General features: G+C 40.4%; 1 protein-coding gene across 2 annotated transcripts; it reads left to right on the top strand.

Moving 5' to 3' along the window:
* The first annotated feature begins 1,025 nt into the window (after positions 1–1,025).
* On the top strand, positions 1,026–21,201 carry si:dkey-91i10.3 (cytochrome P450). 2 transcript variants are annotated; one of them, XM_034693188.1, is made up of 10 exons: positions 1,026–1,209; positions 1,322–1,692; positions 3,684–3,874; positions 7,412–7,611; positions 11,528–11,725; positions 12,296–12,459; positions 12,571–12,737; positions 12,895–12,976; positions 13,992–14,198; positions 18,477–21,201. In XM_034693188.1, exons 2-10 carry the CDS (start codon positions 1,456–1,458, stop codon positions 18,621–18,623), a joined length of 1,593 nt encoding a protein of 530 aa, XP_034549079.1. In that variant the 5' UTR covers positions 1,026–1,209; positions 1,322–1,455; the 3' UTR covers positions 18,624–21,201. The 2 variants fall into 2 exon arrangements, with proteins under 2 accessions (XP_034549079.1, XP_034549080.1); XM_034693189.1 differs by having other exon boundaries at positions 1,411–1,692.
* The last annotated feature ends 1,276 nt before the right edge of the window (positions 21,202–22,477 follow it).

Raw genomic sequence — 22,477 nt, forward strand, 5'->3', positions numbered from 1 at the left:
CCTCTGAATCTGATCCAGAATCTGATCCCGACGGAGAGGTGCCTGTAGCAGGACCTTTCTGAAGGATTGGTCACAGATTTAGTGTTTCTTGTTGTTTTATTTATCAGTATGTCGACGTGTGTCTTGGTACACAGCTACAGCTACAGCTACAGCTACAGCTACGAACATGTAGCTATGTGGCTATGCTAATTAGCGCTAGCGCTTATCCATGACAAATAAAAAACATCCACTAGATCTTCAAATCTGCAGACGTGGGGAGTAAAACCGACCTCTGCCAGAAAGACAGTGGGACCTTTTCTGAAGGATTGGTCACAGATTATGTTACTTGTTGTTTTATTTATCAGTATGTCGACGTGTGTCTTGGTACACAGCTACAGCTACGATATGTGGCTATGCTAACTAGCGCTAGCACTTATCCATGGTAAATAAAAATCCTCCACTAGATCTTCAAATCTGCAGACGTGGGGAGTAAAACCGACCTTTGTGTTTATTAAGACAGCCTACAACTAGCATGCCTCCCTCCTAAGCTCCTTGTTAGCACACATGTGTGCAGGTAATGAAAAACGGAGGGGGGATTCAGTATTATTTTATACAGTCTATGGGCTGAACAAGCTCCGAGCTCTGACTCCGTGACAGACCGGATATTGTTGTTACGTAACAAAAACACGGAAGTCTGAAACGGCTCGTTTCACACACATTTACAGAAAGGTGGAGAAATCAGAACAGGGGCAGAATGGATTTTTTTCATTCTCGGGGGGTTTGTAGACATGCCAGGGAAACATATTTCAGGTAGAGAACCATTAAAAAGTCAATTTTGCATGATATGTCACGTGGGGGTGGAGGGGGATTCTATTAATCAGTATATGTCATCACTGAATTATTATTATTGTATTGAAAAATTCATAAATAAATTTGTTTTAAAAAAAAAACAAAAAAAAAAACAGTCAATTGCTGTGGGATAAAAGGGCTTTTTATATAATTGAATTTACTTTATGCATTTAAATATAAATTGACACCAACTTTAGCAGTATTTACAGCATGTTTTCCTGCATATTTAGAGGAAAACAACTAACTGCATCACAGTTTGGGCTGTTTAACCCTTTAATTGAATGCGCATTTCTTCCAAAAGTAGGTTAAATATTGAAAATAAAAAGCATTACAACACAAGATAAGATAAAACAAGACAGGGCACGTCAGTAAGCCGGTTTGGTGAGTCCTGAACTTATTTGTGTTTGTCTCGAGGCAGCTGGTTCTTGTGTTTATGGCTCCTGTTTTCCTTTTTTTTTTTTTCCTTTGGTGGAATTTTATGGGAGTAACAAAGTCCAGAGTTTTGCTCCGACGTCTGGATATCCGTGTCTATAAATACCCGGAGTACTGCGGACGTTCTTATCAGCCCTTCATATCACACAGAGAGCCACAGACCGGGTCTGCAGGACTCCCACAGACGGATTCAACATGCTCAGAAAGTGTCTCGTGAACGTGGGTCTGCGGAGGAACCGTCAGCGGTACCACGGTGTCCAGAGAGCCGCGGGGACTTCTGGGGACATGCGCCACCGGGACGCATCCTCCACCACCGTGATGGGGGACCAGGTCAAACTGAAGACCATGGAGGATCTAGCCGGACCAAGTCTCCTGACCACCCTGAACTGGCTTTTTATAAAGGGGTATTTCAAAACGACGCAACAGATGCAGGTAAATGGGAGACTGCTGTGAACACTCAGGGTGTTATGGTGCTTTTGACCGAGAGTGCACCCATACTAGTTATCTGTGACCCAGATTTCTGCATGGACTTTCAGAGACCATGCATATCTTAAGTTTAAGTTCATCCAAATAACAGATCCTGTGGTATCAATCAAGCAGTGCTGTTTCATGCATGTTCCTTTGCACCTATCGGTGCAAAGAAACATGCATGAAACAGCACTGCTTGATTGATCCTCATTGACACCAGTACACCATAGATCACATGTGTTTACATTGAACAGCATTGAACATTTACTTTCAGGTCCCTTCTCTTGTCTCTGATAACATTTGGTATTTTCTGTTGGCAGTTTTCAGAGAGAGTGGTTTTGTGGTTGGAAGTCTTGGAGATCAGCCAAGTGGGACACAGGGTAGTTATGCTGTATTATAAGACAATGGAGTCCCTTGTCACACACATGAAAGTGCAGCCTCCAAACTTTCTGCATTTAAGAAAGAGCTCATGGGATTAGTGTTATTGTAGTCCCTTAAATCTCTTGGATCATATTTTACATTTGTAGTTTAGTTTTGTTCTTGTGTCTTTGTAGTAACTCTGAGTATTTTTGTAGTTCATTATCTCTTTGTAGTTTTTTGTATCTGTTTTTAATTCTGTGTTCTGTTTGTATCTTGTTATTATGTTTGTTTGTAGTTGTTGCGATGTCTGTGGTTGTTTTGTCTCTTTGTTATCACTCTAATTTGGTAGTTCATGGTCTTCTTGGAGTTGTTTTGTGTCTCCTTGAAGTTGTCTTGTGGCTTTAAGTAGTTTATTTTATATCTTTTTGTTGTTATTAACTTGTCATGTGCAGACACTTGTGTTTTTTTGGCCTCTTTTTTCGTGTATTTGTAGATTTTTTCCCCTCTACATAAATCTATCTTGTGGTCATTTGTGTCTCTGTTATTGTTTAGATAGATAGATAGATAGATGGATAGATAGATAGATAGATAGATAGATAGATAGATAGATAGATAGATAGATAGATAGATAGATTGATTTTATTGATCGCCCATTGGGGGAAATTTGTTTGTTCCAGCATCTTACAGTGTGGGACATGAGAATACGACAATGTACTTACATAGTTTAAAATAATAATAGTAATATTGATAAGGGGAATCTAAAATAAAATAATATAAAATACAGTAAATATAAGAGATATATACATGTATACTTTTATACCCTTGTTCTCATTATGTTGCCTCATTTTTGTCTTAGCAGGTTTTTTCTCTTAGAAGTTGTTTTCCTGACATATTGTAGTATCTCTGTTACTGTAGTCATTTGTTTCCTAGCTGCTGTTTTGGGCCTCTTAGCAATTTTTTGTCTCTATGTCATTTTTTTAAGAATATTTGTAGGTTGTATTTTGTCTTAGTTTTTGTGTGTGTGTGTATTTTTCATTGATTTGACCCACAAAATGTAAAAAAGTCACTTTGAGCAAAGGAATGTTGTACTGCCCCCCTGACCCCTTGAGACCCTGGGCTTTAAGTAATCCATCCATAGTTGGTGTTCAGTAATCTTAATGCTGTTTTACGTTATATAACATTAGTGTTTGTGCTTAAATGCTTAAAGAAACAAAGCAGGAGACCCTTCTGATGCTCCTATGGTAAATAAAACATGAATACGTTTCCTATGGGGTGTCCTCTAAGGTGCCTGTGCTGTGAAGAAAACCTGATTTGTTACTATTGCAGCATAAAGCAGCATCACAGCATCCTGTATGTAGTAACACATTTGAGTATGAATGAAGGCCTTGAAAACAAATATTTAAGTTGTAAAGACCCTGACCTGACCTTGACACTATATTCACGTGTCAATTTTCCCTCTGAAAAGCTGGGCCTTTGGTCAGGTACGATTAACTGGTGACGTTTTAAGTTAGTAATAAAACAGTGTTTCTCTCCCTGAGTAAATTTGACATCTGATAACTCAATAAATTACTTATTTACTCCCTGTTTTCTCACAGATAGAGCACAAGAACATCTACGGCCCGATGTGGAAGTCAAAGTACGGCCCTATCGTTCTGGTAAACGTGGCCACCGCTGACCTGATCGAGCAGGTGCTGAGGCAGGAGGGGAGACTACCCGTCCGCACGGACATGCCTCACTGGAGGACCTACAGAGAGCTCAGGAACCAGGCCCACGGACCCCTGACAGAGTGAGTGACGCTGTTATTGATCCTCTACCTTTACAGGAAATATCCCAAATGCATGATAATAATAATAATAATAATAATAATAATAATAATAATAATAATAATAATAATAATACATTTTATTTATAAAAGCGCTTTAAAAGATTCTCCAAGCGCTTTACAGGAAAATAAGATAAAATTATACAATAGAAAAGCAAAGGAAAACTGTGCAAAAAAAAAAGCAAAGAAGAGCAAGGCAGCAAAATAAAACAAAACAAGAAAAAAATCAATCAATTCTAGTTTAAAAGCCTTTGTAAATAGGTGTGTTTTGAGTCAGGATTTGAATTTGGTGAGTGAGGGAGAGAATCTGAGGTGTTGGGGGAGAGAGTTCAAGAGGGTGGGGGTTGCGACAGAGAAGGCCCTGTCCCCCCAGGTTCGGTGCTTGGGTTGGTGAGAGGGTTTGAGGAGGTTGGCGTTGGTGGAGCGGAGCGGAGGTTGCGGGAGGGATTATATGGCTGCAGAGCGTCGGTGAGGTAGGAGGGAGCTAGATTGTGGAGGTCTTTGTAGGTGATGAGGAGGATCTTGTACTGAATTCTTGAGGGGAAGCCAATGGAGGTTCTGGAGGACTGGGGTGATGTGGTCTCTGGAGCGGGAGTGAGTGAGGAGGCGTGTATCCCTTTGCAGGTCTCAGTGTCTTTATTTACAGAAGAAGAAAAAACAATATGGATGCCAAATATTGCAATAAGTTACAGTGTATAGCTTTCTACATATTGCCTTTTAAATGAATACTGTATGGGTCTTGTTCTCTCACACTGCATCATAAAGAAGTATATATGGTGCAATACCAGGCCAGCTAAAATCTGGAACAAAAAAACCAAACAAGAACTTATATTTTTCCAAAAATATTTAACCACAGTGTTTTAAAGTTGCAGTGAACATTATAATATATACTGCACATTAAGTTTACAGAAGAAACCGCATTACCCATTTAACACATTCAGTCACAGCATGCAGAATTTCCTTTAATGATACCACATCCAAAGGGATCAATGCTTTTTTTTTTTAAGGCAGACTGAAATCAAAACTTATTTGTTGTGATTTTTTTAGTTGGGAAAATACAACCACACCATTAATGTGAAATATTTACATGTTACTACATGTATGATAAAAATGATGATGATAAAAAGGAAAAAATATATATATTTTTTCTTTTTTTTTTACTTTTTTTTATTGAACTTTTCCAATATAGACACAGAATAAAGCAAACAATCAGAAATTGTCAAAAAGAGAAGCTTATGCACTTATAAAGAGATCATATCTCTAGTGGACAGTGTCAGTTTTACACTTCCTTATAGTGACAGCATTGAAAACATAAAAACACACAGAGCAATACAAAGACAGCCTAACCAAACACACAAAAAAGAACAAGAAAAAAACAAAGTTTGTGTGTGTGTGTGTGTGGGGGGGGGATGGGGGGCACGGCTCACACCAAAAATAGAAAGTTACAACTGAAGCAATTTTGGAAAATAAATAAATCAGAGCCAGCATCCAAGTATGGCAACCCTGCACAGTACTGTACACCATTAACACTCATGCCAAGCTACTTCTTGAAAACTAAAACATTCTTAAGTATAGTCATGCATGGAAAATAAACAATGGACAATCAATTTCAAATGAAATGCGATATACAAATATCAAAATTCATTTGAATATAAGTCTAGCCCTATAGCCTCACGCACAGCAAACAACACCTCTGGCATTTGAGGACAGATTTTGATACGTGAGAGTAGTCTAAATATAAATAGACATGACTTAACCTGAGGTCATACTCAAAGAAGACTCAGTTTAAACACAGAGTAGTCAGAAGTAATGGATGTTGCACCTTATAATCAGAGGCACACATGTCTGCAAAAGTTTTGAATAGTTCTTAAATAAATTTGTACATGCATGAGATCATGTGACCTTAAAGGATTTATTTGCAGGCTTTCTGTTCTGCGCTTCAACAATATTTAATAAAAAAGGGAATTAGTCACGCTGCTTTCCTCGTCATTGCTGTCTTTGGACAAATCCCTGATTCACACTAAACTATTTGAAGAAACTTAAGACTAAATCCACAGTCTTTGTTCCCAGTAGGATCAATGTATAAGTCTTTATTACACATTTAAAGAAATTTACATTAGCTGATAAATGACAAATACAGACTATCTTCAGCCTCATCATTACATAAGAACTAGTAAAAAGGCATGTTTACAAGAGTGTAGTCAGAAATTGGCAGACTTTCAAAGACAGCGGTGAACTGGTCTGACTTTGTTTTCTGGCTCTAAGCCCCGGTTAAAGACTTTAAAGCTTGGAACAATCAAAGGAGTTGTCCCAGTCTGTGTCGGTATTTAAAGGTGACATATCATGCAAAATTGACTTTTTAATGGTTCTCTACCTGAAATATGTTTCCCTGGCATGTCTACAAACCCCCCAAGAATGAAAAAAATCCATTCTGCCCCTGTTTTGATTTCTCCACCTTTCTGTAAATGTGTGTGAAACGAGCCGTTTCAGACTTCTGTGTTTTTGTTACGTAACAACAATATCCGGTCTGTCACGGAGTCAGAGCTCGGAGCTTGTTCAGCCCATAGACTGTATAAAATAATACTGAATCCCTCCTCCGTTTTTCATTACCTGCACAAATGTGTGCTAACAAGGAGCTTAGGAGGGAGGCATGCTAGTTGTAGGCTGTCTTAATAAACATAAAGGTTGGTTTTACTCCCCACGTCTGCAGATTTGAAGATCTAGTGGATGATTTTTACTTATCATGGCTAAGTGCTAGCGCTAATTGGCATAGCCACATAGCTACATGTTCATAGCTGTAGCTGTAGCTGTAGCTGTAGCTGTAGCTGTGTACCAAGACACACGTCGACATACTGACAAATAAAACAACAAGAAACACAAAATCTGTGACCAATCCTTCATAAAAGGTCCTGCTGCCTTTCTGGCAGAGGTCGGTTTTACTCCCCACGTCTGCAGATTTGAAGATCTAGTGGATGATTTTTACTTATCATGGCTAAGTGCTAGCGCTAGTTAGCATAGCCACATAGCTACATGTTCGTAGCTGTGTACCAAGACACACGTCTACATACTGATAAATAAAACAACAAGAAACACTAAATCTATGACCAATCGTTCAGAAAGGTCCTGCTACAGGCGCCTCTCCGTCAGGATCAGATTCAGAGGGTTGAAGTAACGTGACCTCTGAGCAGCCGTGTATATTCAGCCAACATGTAAACATTAGATCAACGTGCTGGAGAGCCGAGGCACATCCACTTCCGGAGGGGGCGTGGTCAGAGGGAAAACAGAGTGTTCTGATGAGGAATGAAGAAGAGGACTTTTCAGGCATGCCAAAATCTGATTTCAAAGTGTTTTTTTGAGCATAAACTTTAAAGACATGTTTTGGGGACCTCTTAGACCAATATATATTGATGAAAAAAGCGTGATATGTCCCCTTTAACATCTGATCTCACTCTCACTGTCTAATCTGACAGCTTAATTGATGCCATTAATCCTGGTTTGCAGAATGGGAGCAAAGTGGCAGCGCATCCGCAGCATCCTGAATCCTCGGATGTTGAAGCCCAAACACGTCTCCTCCTACACCAACACCATCAACCAGGTGGTGACGGACTTCATCGACAGAGCGGCCTGGCTGAGGGAAACCAGCGGAGAGGGAGTTATGGTCCACGACCTGACGGGGGAACTTTACAAATTTGCTTTTGAAGGTCAGCAGACGGCAAACAAATGAAAGGTTCTCTTGACTCAGCTGTGGAAACATCTTTTTTTATACACCTTGTTTAGTTATTATAGAGGTTACCAGAGGAGAGACGCACGTAATTTAGTAGAAGGTCTTTGAGAAGTCTAACATGAATGTCAGAATCTGCACAGAATTATAATTTTGCACAAATATCAATTCTTCAAACACGCTGCACTATGTTCAGTTCTCTAGTCCAGTTGTTCTCAAACTGGGGTCCTGGGACCCCTTGGGGGTGCGCGAACCATAGCGTGGGGGTCCGTGAAAGCGTTTAAGATCAATTACTTGAAAAGTATAAATGCTGTCATGTTGAGTCCACAAGGAATGAAATGACCCTCTGTTTTAAAGTATACAAGTGGTATTTACTTGATTCAAATTGAAGTGTTGTCTGTTTATCACTATGGTACAGGTCTGAAGTATTTACATTGATACGTTTTACAATACAAATAGTTCCAAGGGCAACTAAGAGTGCAAATGGTAGTAAGCGTGTGCTTTAGTGATGGGAAGTTCGGCTCTTTTCAGAGAGCCGCTCTTTTAACTCGGCTCCCAAAGAAGAGCCGGCTCTTTCGACTACCAAACGGCTCTTCATTTAGGATCTCTTGTAGCCGTATATTTTACCTTAACTTTGCAAAAAATAATGGTTTGTGTTGAAAACCCTTTTATGTACAGTTTTTCATGAGAAGCCTTAAAATCACCCAATTTTGTGCATTTATTCAGTTACAAAACCATTCTTACCCTGACCCTAGGGTTAGCATTAGGGTTAGGATTAGGGTTAGGGTTAGGGTTAGGATTAGGGTTAGGGTTAGGGTTAGGGTTAGGGTTAGGGTTAGGGTTAGGATTAGGGTTAGGATTAGGGTTAGGGTTAGGGTTAGGGTTAGGGTTAGGGTTAGGATTAGGGTTAGGGTTAGGGTTAGGGTTAGGATTAGGGTTAGGGTTAGGGTTAGGATTAGGGTTAGGATTAGGGTTAGGGTTAGGGTTAGGGTTAGGATTAGGGTTAGGGTTAGGATTAGGGTTAGGGTTAGGGTTGTGATTAGGGTTAGGGTTAGGGTTAGGGTTAGGGTTAGGGTTAGGATTAGGGTTAGGATTAGGGTTAGGGTTTGGGTTAGGGTTAGGGTTAGGATTAGGGTTAGGGTTAGGGTTAGCATTAGGGTTAGGATTAGGATTAGGGTTAGGATTAGGGTTAGGGTTTGGGTTAGGGTTAGGGTTAGGATTAGGGTTAGGGTTTGGGTTAGGGTTAGGGTTAGGATTAGGATTAGGGTTAGGGTTAGGATTAGGATTAGGGTTAGGGTTAGGGTTGTGATTAGGGTTAGGGTTAGGGTTAGGGTTAGGGTTAAGATTAGGGTTAGGGTTAGGGTTAGGGTTAGGATTAGGGTTAGGGTTAGGGTTAGGATTAGGGTTAGGGTTAGGATTAGGGTTAGGGTTAGGGTTAGGATTAGGGTTAGGGTTAGGGTTAGGATTAGGGTTAGGGTTAGGGTTAGGGTTAGGGTTATGGTTAGGGTTTGGGTTAGGGTTAGGGTTAGGGTTAGGATTAGGGTTAGGGTTAGGGTTAGGATTAGGTTTCTGATTAGGGTTAGGGTTAGGGTTAGGTTTAGAACCAGAACTAAATTTAAGCAAACAGAACCAGAACCAAACAGAACCAAAACCAAACAGAACCAAAACCAGAACCAAACTTAAGCAACCAGAACCGAACCAGAACCGAACCAGAACCGAACCAGAACCGGAAACGAACCAGAACCGAACCAGAACCGAACCAGAACCGAACCAGAACCAGAACTGACCCGAACCAGAACTGACCCGAACCAGAACTGACCCGAACCAGAACCGAACCAGAACCGAACCAGAACCGAACCAGAACCAGAACCAAACTTAAGCAACCAGAACCGAACCAGAACCGAACCAGAACCGAACCAGAACCGAACCAGAACTGACCCGAACCAGAACTGACCCGAACCAGAACCAGAACCGAACCGAACCAGAACCGAACCAGAACCGAACCAGAACCGAACTAGAAACGAACCAGAACTAAACTTAAGCAAACAGAACCAGAACCAAACAGAAACAGAACCAAACTCAAGCAACCAGAACCGAACCAGAACCAAACTCAAGCAACCAGAACCGAACCAGAACCGAACCAGAACCGAACCAGAACCAAACTCAAGCAACCAGAACCGAACCAGAACCAAACTCAAGCAAACAGAACCAGAACCAAACTCAAGCAAACATTATTAATGTCCTCAGGTTGGCATTGAGAAAAATCAGATGCCTCAGCTTGGATGGGCTGATCCGATTTCTCCTCTCAGTGAGTATTTTCCCGGTCTTTGAGAAGAACCCTAACCCTAACCCTAACCCTCTCTGAAGGAACAGATGAAGCCACGATACACAGCCCCCCCTCCATCACCTGTATCCTATATCCTCACATGTGATTGGCCGCATGGCCGCCATGCTGACCAATCAAAACAAAGTTCTGCTGTGAGCAGAGCTGGGGCTGAACACTGTGAGAGCTAAGCAGAGAAAGGAACAAACTGGGAGCCGGCTCTCTCTCGATGTGAGCCGGCTCTTCTGATTCACTATAAAGCATCGACTCAGAACCGCAGCTTTTGATCATGACACATCACTAATGTTCTTAATCTGTGTTACAATTATGAGGGGGTCCTTGGACAATTTTCTCACCTGTAAGGGGTCCCTGGCTCCAAAAAGTTTGAGAACCCCTGCTCTAGTCAAGTGGAAGGTCCAAGTAGAAAAAAAAACTAAAGAAAGGGAAGCAAACTTTAACGCGAGACTTAAAGGTGCAATTTAAGATAATGAGGATAACAATGATGGTAGATGATAGAGGAAAAACGTAATCAGCCTTGTTTCAAGTGTCCTTGACTCTTTCACCAGTGCAGACATCAGTACCTGAGAACTAAATCAGTGAACCTCTTCCAACTGCCCTTCAAATTCTGTCACCTGAAGTTTAGGAGTTTTTGTAATTATTGCAGAAAAACTTTCACCTCGTTACCTGCTGGATATGAAAATGAGCTCTTCTTTCATTAAGGCACCTGTTAGTGTGTCAGCTGTCATTTAGGGTGTTGTCACACATTTACACAGTTGTCAAGTCTTTTGGCCTTGAAAGCTGATAAGATAAAAGGCGAGCTTCCTTATCACAGAGACAGTGTTTCCCTACCAGGATGTAGTTTAATTCATTGCATGGATTTTGAACCCCCATACAGAGGATATTAATGAAGGGAAATACCACAACACTTGATCTAAATAAGGGGTGTCAAACTCATTTCAGCTCAGGGGCCACATTCAGCCCAAGTTGATCTGAAGTGGGCCGGACCAGTAAAATCAGAACATTATAACCTGTAAATAACGACAATTCTAAATTGTTCCCTTTGTTTTAGTGCAAAAAAGTACAAGTACATTCTGAACATGTTCACATTTAATATACTATCTTTCTACAAAAACAGCTGTTGGATTTTTCACCATGATGAGTCTCACAGTGGGGCCAAATTTTTACTCTTTAAGCCCTGTGTAATGTTTACTGCAAAAGAACAGAGATTATAATAAAGAACAAGGTAAAGTTGATTATTTTGGACCCCTCAGCTCCAGCATGAACAGTCTGCTTGCTGGAGAGTGTTGTATGCTGGGGTGTAGTGCTAGTGTTAGAAGTGACAGTGTAATTGATGCCATTAATCCTGCTTTGCAGAATGGGTGCAAAGTGGCAGCACATCTGCAGCATCCTAAATATACTCAGGGCTACTTTTTGGTTTGATATGTTCACAATTTACTTACAGATGTAACTTTAAGGTTCTCATGAACAGACCAGAGCACCATTCAGCACCTGTTTGATCCTAAGACAGTCACAGAAGCAGTCTCCCTCTAACATGTTTTATGTTTCCCTGCAGGGATCTGCTCGGTGTTGTTTGAGAGCCGTATGGGCTGCATGAACCAGGTTGTTCCAGAGGAAACCCAAAAGTTCATCTTCACTGTGGGGGAAATGTTCAGGCTCTCCCCGATCCTCGTCCTCTTCCCAAAGTCCACCTGGCCTTACCTGCCCTACTGGAAGAAGTTTGTGGCAACCTGGGATTATCTCTTCGAAGTCGGTGAGCAACGTTGACATCAACCGGTGAATTAAAGAGCTGCATGTTTGAGCCAGGAAGAAGACAAAACAGAAAACAGCATAAGCAAAGCTGACCCTCTGTATTTGAATGATGAATGTACTCTACCCCATGACGTAACATCTTAATAATGTGTTCCCACCTTTGATTTATTTGTAGTCACTCACGTTTTGTTCTTCTGGAGGAAATGTCACTAAAAATCATACTTTCATTTTTGAGTTTAGTGGGCTACTTTGACTCCTGAAAATCTGCTCAGTCCACTTTGCAACCTGTTATTGATAAGGCGCCTTCAACAGCCCTTGTGTGAGCCCTTCCCCCATTATTGATTGTTGTCAAAAGGTTACTGGAGCTCGGGTGTCATGGCCGTTTTCTAGTTGCACCATCGAATAATTTCAAGAAGTCAGACTCAGTCAAAGGACAAAGTCCACGACAAAAGTCCTACTGCCCTCATTCCACATTACCGTCCTTCTCAGTGTGTCTCTTAGGTCCTCTGGTGGATGAGTGTTAGTTTTAACAGGAGAAATGAAAGTATGATTTTTCTCTTGTGTTTAACAGCTGAGGATTTGGTGCAGAAAAAAATGAGGGAGATCGAGGAGAAGGTGGACCTGGATCAGAATGTGGAGGGAGCGTACCTCACACACCTGCTGCTCAGCGATAAGATGACGGTCACTGAGATCCTGGGCAGCGTCACCGAACTCCTGCTGGCAGGAGTCGACACAGTATGTACATCCTGAATTTTCATTTCCCTCAAAATACAAGCTACCCGAGAGGACACAAAACTTGACACTACAAATATGAACTGAGGATAACAGTGTTTCTTTCTGTCGCAGACATCCAACACTATCTCGTGGTCTCTGTACCACTTGGCGAAAGAGCCAGAAATCCAAGAAAGGTTATACCAGGAAGTTATAAGAGTTTGTCCTGGAGATAAGGTGCCAGTGAGTGATGACATCGCACAGATGCCGTATCTGAAGGCCATCATCAGAGAGACGCTACGGTGAAGAGATTTACTTATTTTTATCAGCATATTGTTAGCAGGGGAACATCAACTCTAACTAAACCCATTCAGACACATTCATTCAATAAGTGACTTCAGCTGATGAAACAGGACTTTAAACATTGGTTAACTCTTCCCTGTGTTCTGTGCTCTCCAGGTTGTATCCAGTAGTACCAGGAAACGCCAGACTCACAGTTGAGAACGAGATTGTGGTGGGAGATTATGTCTTTCCCAAAGAGGTGAGATGAATATCCCATGAAGGAAACACAAATCCTAACACGTAGGTTCATGAGAAAGTGTGTCATCTACCAGTCAGTTCACTGAAAGAGCCCATTAGGTTTGGAATAACAAACCTTGCATGACCTGAAATCACAAATGTACTAGTTCCTTTAGAACTCCCAGAAGTGTTCCTTTATTTTCACGGTCTACAGTCAGTGAAGAGTAAGATGTCTCTTCTGTCTTAGAGATGCTAAACTATGTGTACATTCCTGTTACAAAGTCAGGGAATGACTGGTATTTTTTTGTACCTCTGTGGTTGTGAAGCATTGTTTCTATGGCTCATCCATTTCCCATTCTTGTGAACACAACATCTCAGGAATTTCTTGAATTTCTTTCACATTTGAAACAGAAGTCCACATGGATTCAAGTGGATGGCGTTCCCATTTGCAAATTGGTCTTGAAATGCCAACATTACGGGGACGGCGTTGGCCTAGTGGTCTAAGCGTGCGCCCCATGTACAGAGGCTATAGCCCTCGTCACAGAGGTCGCAGGTTCAAATCATGGCCTCGACTATTTGCTGCATGTCCAACCCCACTCTCTAGTCCCTATCCTGTCTCTCTTCATCTGTCCTGTCCATTAAAGGTGAAAACGCCCAAAAATATAACTTTGAAATAAAAGAGAAACATGACAGATGTCCAGTCCTTACATTTTCTATCTCAGAACATCTGATGTAGCTGCTGGGAGAAATGAAGAAAACAACATGTGCTTCCTCCAAAACTCATATCCCATGTTGTTCGTTGGGATCTGTTAACTTCATGTTTGATTAAATACAGCAGCATCCCCAAATTTACATCTAGCATCTGTTAACATCTAGTCTCCTGGCTGATTTTAAATACTCTTTCATTTGAAGGTTATGATAACAGATATTTGAGCCTCTCAGCTGTGACTTACATGTATTTACATGTACATGTGTTTGAGATTGTACCACATGAAAACCATAGCATTGCACTATAACAGGAGTTTCATCCCTCACAGACGCTGTTCCACCTCTGCCACTATGCCGCGTCCTATGATGAGAGTGTTTTCTCTGACGCCCACACCTTCCTGCCTGAGCGCTGGCTGAGAGGCGCAGAGGAGAAGTTCAAGCAGCACCCGTTTGGGTCTGTGCCTTTCGGGTTTGGGATCCGGGCGTGTTTGGGTCGACGGCTGGCTGAGCTGGAGATGTATCTTCTTCTGTCCAGGGTAAGAACTTCTCATCTCTGTAGTCATCATTGACAGAGCTCTGCTTTCTCTGTCATATCTGTAAGCACTGATTTCTGGTGATGTTTCTGGTTTTCTTCAGATTTAGAGACAGAGGCCATAATCACAGATTATCCAAAAATGTCTTTAATGATACGACGCAGCCAAAGTACATAACCAAACCCAAAAATCAAACCCATGTATAACTGATGTACACATCTTTCCAAAACCACAGGCATAAATCTCCTCATAAGAAATGTTGCATTGTTCTTGGATGAGTTTTTATAAAATGTCAGACCTTGCCACGGGGATTTCCTCTCATTCAGCCAAGAGAGCATTTTATGTGGTTGAACAATGGTGTTGGATGGCCAGGCCTGGCTGCAGTGTGTCCTAAAGGTATTGGACAGGATTGAGGTCAGGGGTCCATTCAGGCCAGTGCTGCCAAGCCAAACTGGAAAAAAAGTTTGTTTAATGGCTTGGCTTGGTGAATGCAAGCATTGTTGTACTGAAACAGAAAAAGGTAGTTCCCTTCCTTTTGGCGCAAAGTTGGAAACTCCCTGTTATCCAAAATAAACTCCAAATTTAAAACCAATTCAATCCAAATGTCTCCCTCCTGATGGCTGAGCTCCTAATTTTCCTTTTAAGGATGAGCCAAGCCACCAATTAGAGGAAACTTATTTGGGTACATGTATGCATGACCTCTGCTTGTCAGTTTCTACTCAAAGCTGGTGAGAGTTGAACATATCGATTGGTGAATCCAAAGCTTTGCTTCCAGCTCAGCTTTGTTTTCATTGTAATGGAACAGCATGAGGTCAGCAGTTCCTCTGATGCCACACCAATGAGGCTGCCAATCTCGGTCCAATTCCTGGCAGAGATGACAGCCTTGGAGGTGCCGTCTCTCTCCAGGGCTTCACATTCCGTCACAGTCTGATGAAACCAACAGAACCACATCATCTGCAAAGAGTGGAGCTGAAATTCTAAGCTTCCCAAATTGGGCACTCAACACTCTGCTTCACCCTGGTTGCACCTTGAGATTCTTTTATAAGGATTGCTCACAGACTTGGTGACAAAGAAGAACTCTCACTGAGCCGAAAAACCTACTGAATGTATGTTCGACCTCCTGCCAAGTACACCGACACAGCTCTCAGAACAAATAGATAAGGATTAAATGGCTCACAGCAACAGACCCTTTGCCCAGTACTCTCTTAAGAATCCACCATCACAGGAGACTCAGTTGAAAGTTCTCAGAGTCCATAAAAGACCAGATGGGCAGCTTTAATTAACCCCTGAATAACCCTAAGAGAAAGCACACAGTTACTTAATCAGGACTAGATTACTTCTCCTGAATCATAGACTATAAAACATTGATGTAATCTCTCTGACATCACACATTAGTTGGAAGCCCCACAATGTAAATTCTGACTCCAACTCACTTCTGTTATTCAAGAAACCGGCACATAGGTGAGTCAAATCAGCCCCACCCCTAATCATGAATACTTCTTGTAATGTGATCAAAATGGATGAGGAATGTAAAGATCACCATGCACACATTTATCACAAATAATACAACATTGTATAGAGACCAAAGCTGTTTTGTGTACCAGGCATTTAGTAGCATTTATAATTCTGCTGTAAGAATGAGCAGTTTAATATAAGGCCTAATGGGTTTCTTTTGCGTATAGAGCTAGCCTCTAGTGGACACCCGAGGAACTGCATTTTTTTTAACCTACATGATTGCCTCAATTTTCATAAGTTACTCAAATAGTCTGCAACAATAATAGTCAACACTGCCAGAAGCTCTCCACAGAGATACTATCAACACTTATTGACAGTTTTATGACATTTTGTCTTTTTCTTTTAACTTTTTTTATTGAGTTTCCCATATCAGTCCCTCCAGGAAGTTGCGATTTCGCGATCGCAACTATCAACGCAAATTCAACCAATCAGCGCGATTTTTTCGTGGCCTTGCAATTTTTTACAATCACCGCAACTTTCTCGCAAATTTGACCAATTACCTCAATCTCAGCCCCTGCACGTCATCGGTTTTGTCATCAATTTGACTTCCCTGGAACATAAACATAAGTCCTCCCTTGATCGGCACTTTTCAACAACAAAACACGCACAGAGAACGGGTGAAGAGAGGGGACAGCAGGCAGGACAAGTGACGATGACAACGTTGTTATTTATAGATTGAGGGGCTCAGTGTTCGCTTGGTCTCTACCTGCAGCAGGTGTGCTTTATGAACCAGCTCTCCTCACCTCCATGCATCTGTCTCATCTTCATTGAGGATTTGTACCCCGGGTGTGCGTTAGTGACAAAGACACAACCGGGGGACGTCTGTTTACTATTTGATGTTTGACGTTGTTGCCGTGGTTACCGTAAAAAGCTCTGCATCTACAGCTTGATTTAATCCAGTTTGGTGAAACATCAGACACATTTAGTAAGTTTTGATCAACTCCTGGTCAACAAAGATGCAGATTCATTTCAGAGTGCCGTGAACTGACTGTGCATCAGTCGCTGCGAGGTGCATTCAGGGACCGTCGTAAATGTGCAATACAGACCTTTCATGGCATTTTTCTTTGAATCAAGAGAATCAAAATACAGTCAGTGGCCACATCAAGAATGTTTTCTAAAAACAACTGTAATTTAGCATATTTACTTGCCCCTGAGATGTTATTGGGGGACAAAAGCAAAAAAAAATAATCGTAACTTTCACCGCAATTTTTTCAAAAAGCTGTCGCAAATTCAGGCTTTTTGGGCCGCAACAATCACAAAAAAATCCCGCGAAATCCTGGAGGGACTGCCATAGACTTTACCATAATACATTTTATTCGCAGCACACATTGCTGGTAAACAAATACAAAAAAAAACATAGAACAGCTGCTGCAGTATTTAAGGTTGCCATTCCCCTTCCATGCCCCACCCTATCCCAACCCAGCCCTCCCTTCAACCCCACAGCCCAGATTTTACATAATGTGTAAGTAAGCAAAAAGGGGAAGCAAGATAAACATTAGTAATAAATAAATAAATAAATAAATAACAATATAAATATGCACAAAACGAAATAAGAAAATTGGAATTGAAATTGAAATTAAATTTGGAAAGAAAAAAAAGGTAAAATAAAGAAATTGGGACATCATTTCTTCTACTCTGCTACTGTTCATCTCTATTCAGAGTGACTTGTACGCTGTCATAATATTCTAAAAAGGGGGTCCAAGTCTAAAATTGTGTAAGGAGCCTTTCAAGTTGTATTTTATTTTTTGAAGTTTAAGAAAATGCATTTTGTCTGTAATCCATCTAGTGAACCTGGGAGGTGATAGCGCTTTCAAGGAAAGAAGTATGAAACGCCTGGCTATTAAGGAGGGGAATGCTATTACTGCATGAGCATTTCTTCTAAGTAAAGGGGGCATTTTGTCTTTTATTAGCAAATTAGCTAAACTATTTCACGACCAGGGAAACAGACGTAAATAGCATTGCTGTACCTGTTTGAAGTGCTGATAGGAATCATTGGTCTGGGCATGAGTTCAAGGTCAGGATGGAACCAGACGTTCTGATGGGGTTCAGCCTTGGCAGCATTAGCAGCATGTACTCCACTGTTGTAATCACTATCTTATTGATATTACAATACAGAACTTAGACTTAAATGGATTGGGTAAGAGTAAATATAATGATGACCAACCAAATGAGGTTAACAGGCTTGACAGTTCCATTTCCTCTGAGTTTTTAAAAGACAGCTTTAAAAGTTGTAGTCAGTTTGCTCGAGGAAACTGATACAAGTAGTAAGTTACTCTGAATAAAGCTTCAAATTCTGAAGGAAAGCTCCCTCCTTTAGTGGTCTGATGAAGGAGGCTCTTAAAACTGAAGCACCTGTACATATTTGCATCGTACTGCATCAATTGTGTGCATTTTAAATTGTTTTATTGCATCCCTGAGTTTTGATTCCTGCAGCCTGCACGCTGTCACATCAAGGGTCAGATAAAGTAAGACACGTCCCTTCCTCTCAATCCCTAGAAATCAGTTATTCTTTAGCTACATTCAGAGAGTTACTCTGACCTGCAGCGCAAAGACTGCTCCACTTTTGTTAGTTTTGGCAAGTGTGATCCAAACAAACCACCAAGCATTCCCCTGACTGTAGCCAAAAAACACAGTGATCACAGTGGGCAATCATTAACCCAAATATTGACTGTCTGCTGTCTCGTGCCTCTTAGATGCACACCCTGCCAGAATTATCTATTATTTTCTTTCTACTTAAACAAACATTCTCATCTTTTTCTTTTGAAGTTGGTAAAAACCTACGAGATGAGGCCGGATCCCGCAGGAACTGAAGTGAAGCCGATCACCCGGACCCTGCTTTGTCCAGCTACACCGATCAACCTGCAGTTTTTTGACAGGAGAGTGGAGCAGGAGGAGCGGAGAGCTGCCCTGTGAGCTGTTTTAGTATGCACGCTGTGATGTCTGCCTGTTACCAAGCACTTGTTTAAAGAGCATTCACAGACTGAGGACTGACTGGAATGCAGCAAAACTTCAGCGTACAATGCAAGCTGAGTGAAGATGTGAAAGGTTGTACAGAAAGAATGTTGTTGTGTTTGTATGGAGCTTTGTATCGTGTTTTTCACCATTCTCAAGGCTCAGATTTTTGTCCTGAAACAGATTGTCAATGAGATTTATAGTTTCAAGTTTGTTTCAGTCTTTATTAACAGGTTTGTCCCGTCCAAAAACACACAAAAGCTGTATATAAATCACAAACAAAACACACTGAGGGATTCATGTAAATAGGGAAAAATATTTGAACCGGTTGATTGTAAGCTGACTGAAAAAGATGTAAACTAAAGCTTATTCTACCCTTCTTTTTTAGAAACACACCTACAGAGAACCCTGTAACTACACAGTTAATTTACACCATAACAAAACAACAATGTTTAACCCTCCTGTTATGTTTGTTTCTCTGGAACAGCAATAATGTTCCTGGGTCAATTTGACCCGGGGCATATTCAATTATCCAAAAGTGTCAGAACCCCAAAAAAAACCAACACACATTTTTTTAAATCAAATTTTTAACTCCATTACTAACCATTTAAATCAATATTTAGTCCATTGGTGTTCTTTAATTCTCACAGATCATGGTTCAATGAGGATAACTCACTCGTTTTCATTTAAATTAATGTTAAAACTTTTTTAAATGTACATTGGAAAGCCCTAAATATAAATACAATAGTTTTAAATGACATTTATTTTTGGTTTTTTTATTTACATTTAGATTTAATTTTGTTTTTTATGAAGTGATGTTGATAAATTAACACGACACCTCTTCTGTCACATGCTGCCCAGATTTTGATGCTGCATTTAGCAGGTTTGGAAGGCATGTATTACCTGAATGGGACTTTAAAAAGGGTCGATTTGACCCGCAACATAACAGGAGGGTTAAATGTTGCACAAAAAAATTGTCCTTCTACATAAGAGGCAATCCAAGTTGTCCCAAGTGTTTGTATCCACCTTTCAGTAACCATATTATACCTCATCCATATACATGTTTATCATCTTATTCTTAAGCTTTTAATTACACAAAGTGAATTAATAACTTTTAATTCCTCATCACAGCTGTTCCAAAATATTACCCCTTTTATAGATACACATATCTGCCTTTTATTTGTTCTTATCTTTGTCTTTTTAAGCACCTGCTGTTCCTCTTAATTCATACATACTCTCTCAGATATCAAAGAAGCTCTGACTACAATTAAGAACTGAATTATTTAGTGCTTTGTACATTATCTGTACAGCTTTAAGTTAACCTTTTAAGAGCCTTTAAAGTAATCAATAGTAGTTTGCTGGTTTTATGACTCATAAATCTCTTCTGTAATGTAAACACACACTTACCCTTACCTCCTCGCCGTCAGTCATATACGGGACTACAGGAGAAGAATAAAGACTGTTTTGAAATTCTGATTCATTGTATTTTAAGTGTTATATGACATGGTGATGATTTTTGATATTTCACTTCTGACATTATTTATATGTGGCTTCTAGCTAGTTTTATGATCAATGATCACACCCAGAAATTCATTTTCATACACTCTCCATTTCAGCGTCATTACTCTTATGTTTGATTTTATATTAGTCGTGTACCAAAAATAATATACTTTGTTTTTAGTGACATCTTCTTACAATGAAATTATCTCTTTAACACATTAAATTCACTTTCCACTGTGTTCAGATTCTGTTCAAGATTTCCTCCTGAGCAGTAAACATGTGTATCATCAGCAAATGAAACAAATGTAACAGCTTTGACTCAAAACAGATGTTGTTAGTATGAAGTGTAAACGGTTTGTCTTGATGTTACTCAGTCAGGAGGAGTGTGATATAGCAGGCTTTAACTACACAGACAACATAGATTCAACACTTGTGTGTAGAATCAGTCATATGACATTGATTGTTCTCTTCATACGTCATGTACAAAATAAAAAAGGTGAATATCTCAATCTTTATCCTTTAGATCTGCTGCTGTAGACGATCTGTTGGCACCAGCCAGCTGCAAATAAGAAGCTATCATGACTTAAATGTAAATGTAAATATTAAATATTAAGAAATTGTTATTTAATTTAAAGTATCTTATTTTATTTTTCAGTCTCTTTAATTTTTACTGTAAATATTAAAACTGTGTGGACCCTTTGTGTTGAAGAAGCTGGTGTGAGTTCAAATCTTAATTTGCTTCAGGCAGAGGGATACTGATATATTTTATTAAGACTAGTACACAGAAATGTATTTTGAGTTTTATTATTTGTGATTTGTTTTTATGATTACAGTCCCCATTTGTTATCTGTTAAGATTAATATTACACATACTGTATCTTTCAGTGAGGCCTCAAACATCAGCTTTCTAAACCAGTAAACCCTCTCTGAAAGGGTTTAAGAATCATTCCAACAGGTAGAGTAACATAAGTGTATATGTGTGTGCATATATTTTGTGTATTTCTCCTGATTTTGTCCAATAAAGGCAAAAATATGTCAAATGTTTGTCCTACTCTTATATTTACCACTAAGATAACTTGTTCTAAGCAGGTGTGTGTGTGTCTGGGTGTCTGCGTGTTTCAGCCAGTCTTCAATGTGCTGTGCTGATATTTAGTAAATCAGCACTCCTTCTCATAATATAACTTAAATTGTGCTCTGATACTATCACTGAGAAATATCAGATTTATAAAACACATATACAATAGATCAGATCATCCAGGCTCAAATGGGTGTGAGTCACGTGCTCTCACTTCCTGTATGAATCTTCAGTTTAACTAAATCAGTTTGATCTGTCAGTGATAAAAACAGATCTCAATGAATGAATGAATGACACCATGTGCATCAAGAACTGTAAGCATAACATGTTTATATTTATACAAATAATTTACATGGTAGGTGTGTTGGGAAGGAACTGAGTTATGCCTGGCAGGAGACTTGAGTGTGTCTGCTAAGTTTTTTGTGATCAGCTGTTCTATGTTACCACCTAGTGGTTGAAAAATATACTACAATTGATTGATTCTCCTTCAAGTCACATTTCAAGAGCATCACCAATACGTCCTTCTTCCAGTTACATGACATTGCACGTCCTCGCCCCACCCTCTCCTCGTCTGCTGCAGAAACACTCATCAACGCCTTCATAACCTCCAGACAGGACAACTGCAACAGCCTTCTCTACGAACAACCTCCACCACCTCCAGAAACTACAACATGTTGTTCACACTCCTGTTCCAGAGACCACATCACACCCATCCTTCCAAACCTTCACTGGCTCTGAATACATTGCATTCAATTCCAGATCCTGCTCATCACCTACAAAGCTCTCAACAGACCTCAATCAATCAATCATCAATCAATCTTTATTTGTATAGCACCAAATCACAACAAACGTTATCTCAAGACGCTTTTACAAACAGAGCAGGTCTAGACCACACTATGTCAAATTATGAACAGAGACCCAACTTCAAGACCCACCTTAATCCATCATGAGCATTGCACATTGCAGTATTTAGCTAGTTACAGTAGCGAGGAAAAACTTCCTTTTAACAGGCAGAAACCTCAGGCAGAACCAGACTCATGTTAGACAGCCATCATGCCTCGAACGAGTTGGGTCTTGAAAGAGGGATAGAGGGGAGTAAGAGAGGAAGGTGATTGTGATGAGATGAGTAGTAGAAGCTGTTGCCGCTGTTGCCGCCGCTCCTCCAGTATCACTCTCCAACTCGTCACCTCGGATCCTTAGATGCCAACCTTCTGACCCCCCTCACCAGGGACAGACACCGT

The sequence above is a fragment of the Notolabrus celidotus genome, chromosome 10 (genome assembly GCF_009762535.1).
Source record: "Notolabrus celidotus isolate fNotCel1 chromosome 10, fNotCel1.pri, whole genome shotgun sequence".
Lineage (NCBI taxonomy): Eukaryota > Metazoa > Chordata > Actinopteri > Labriformes > Labridae > Notolabrus > Notolabrus celidotus.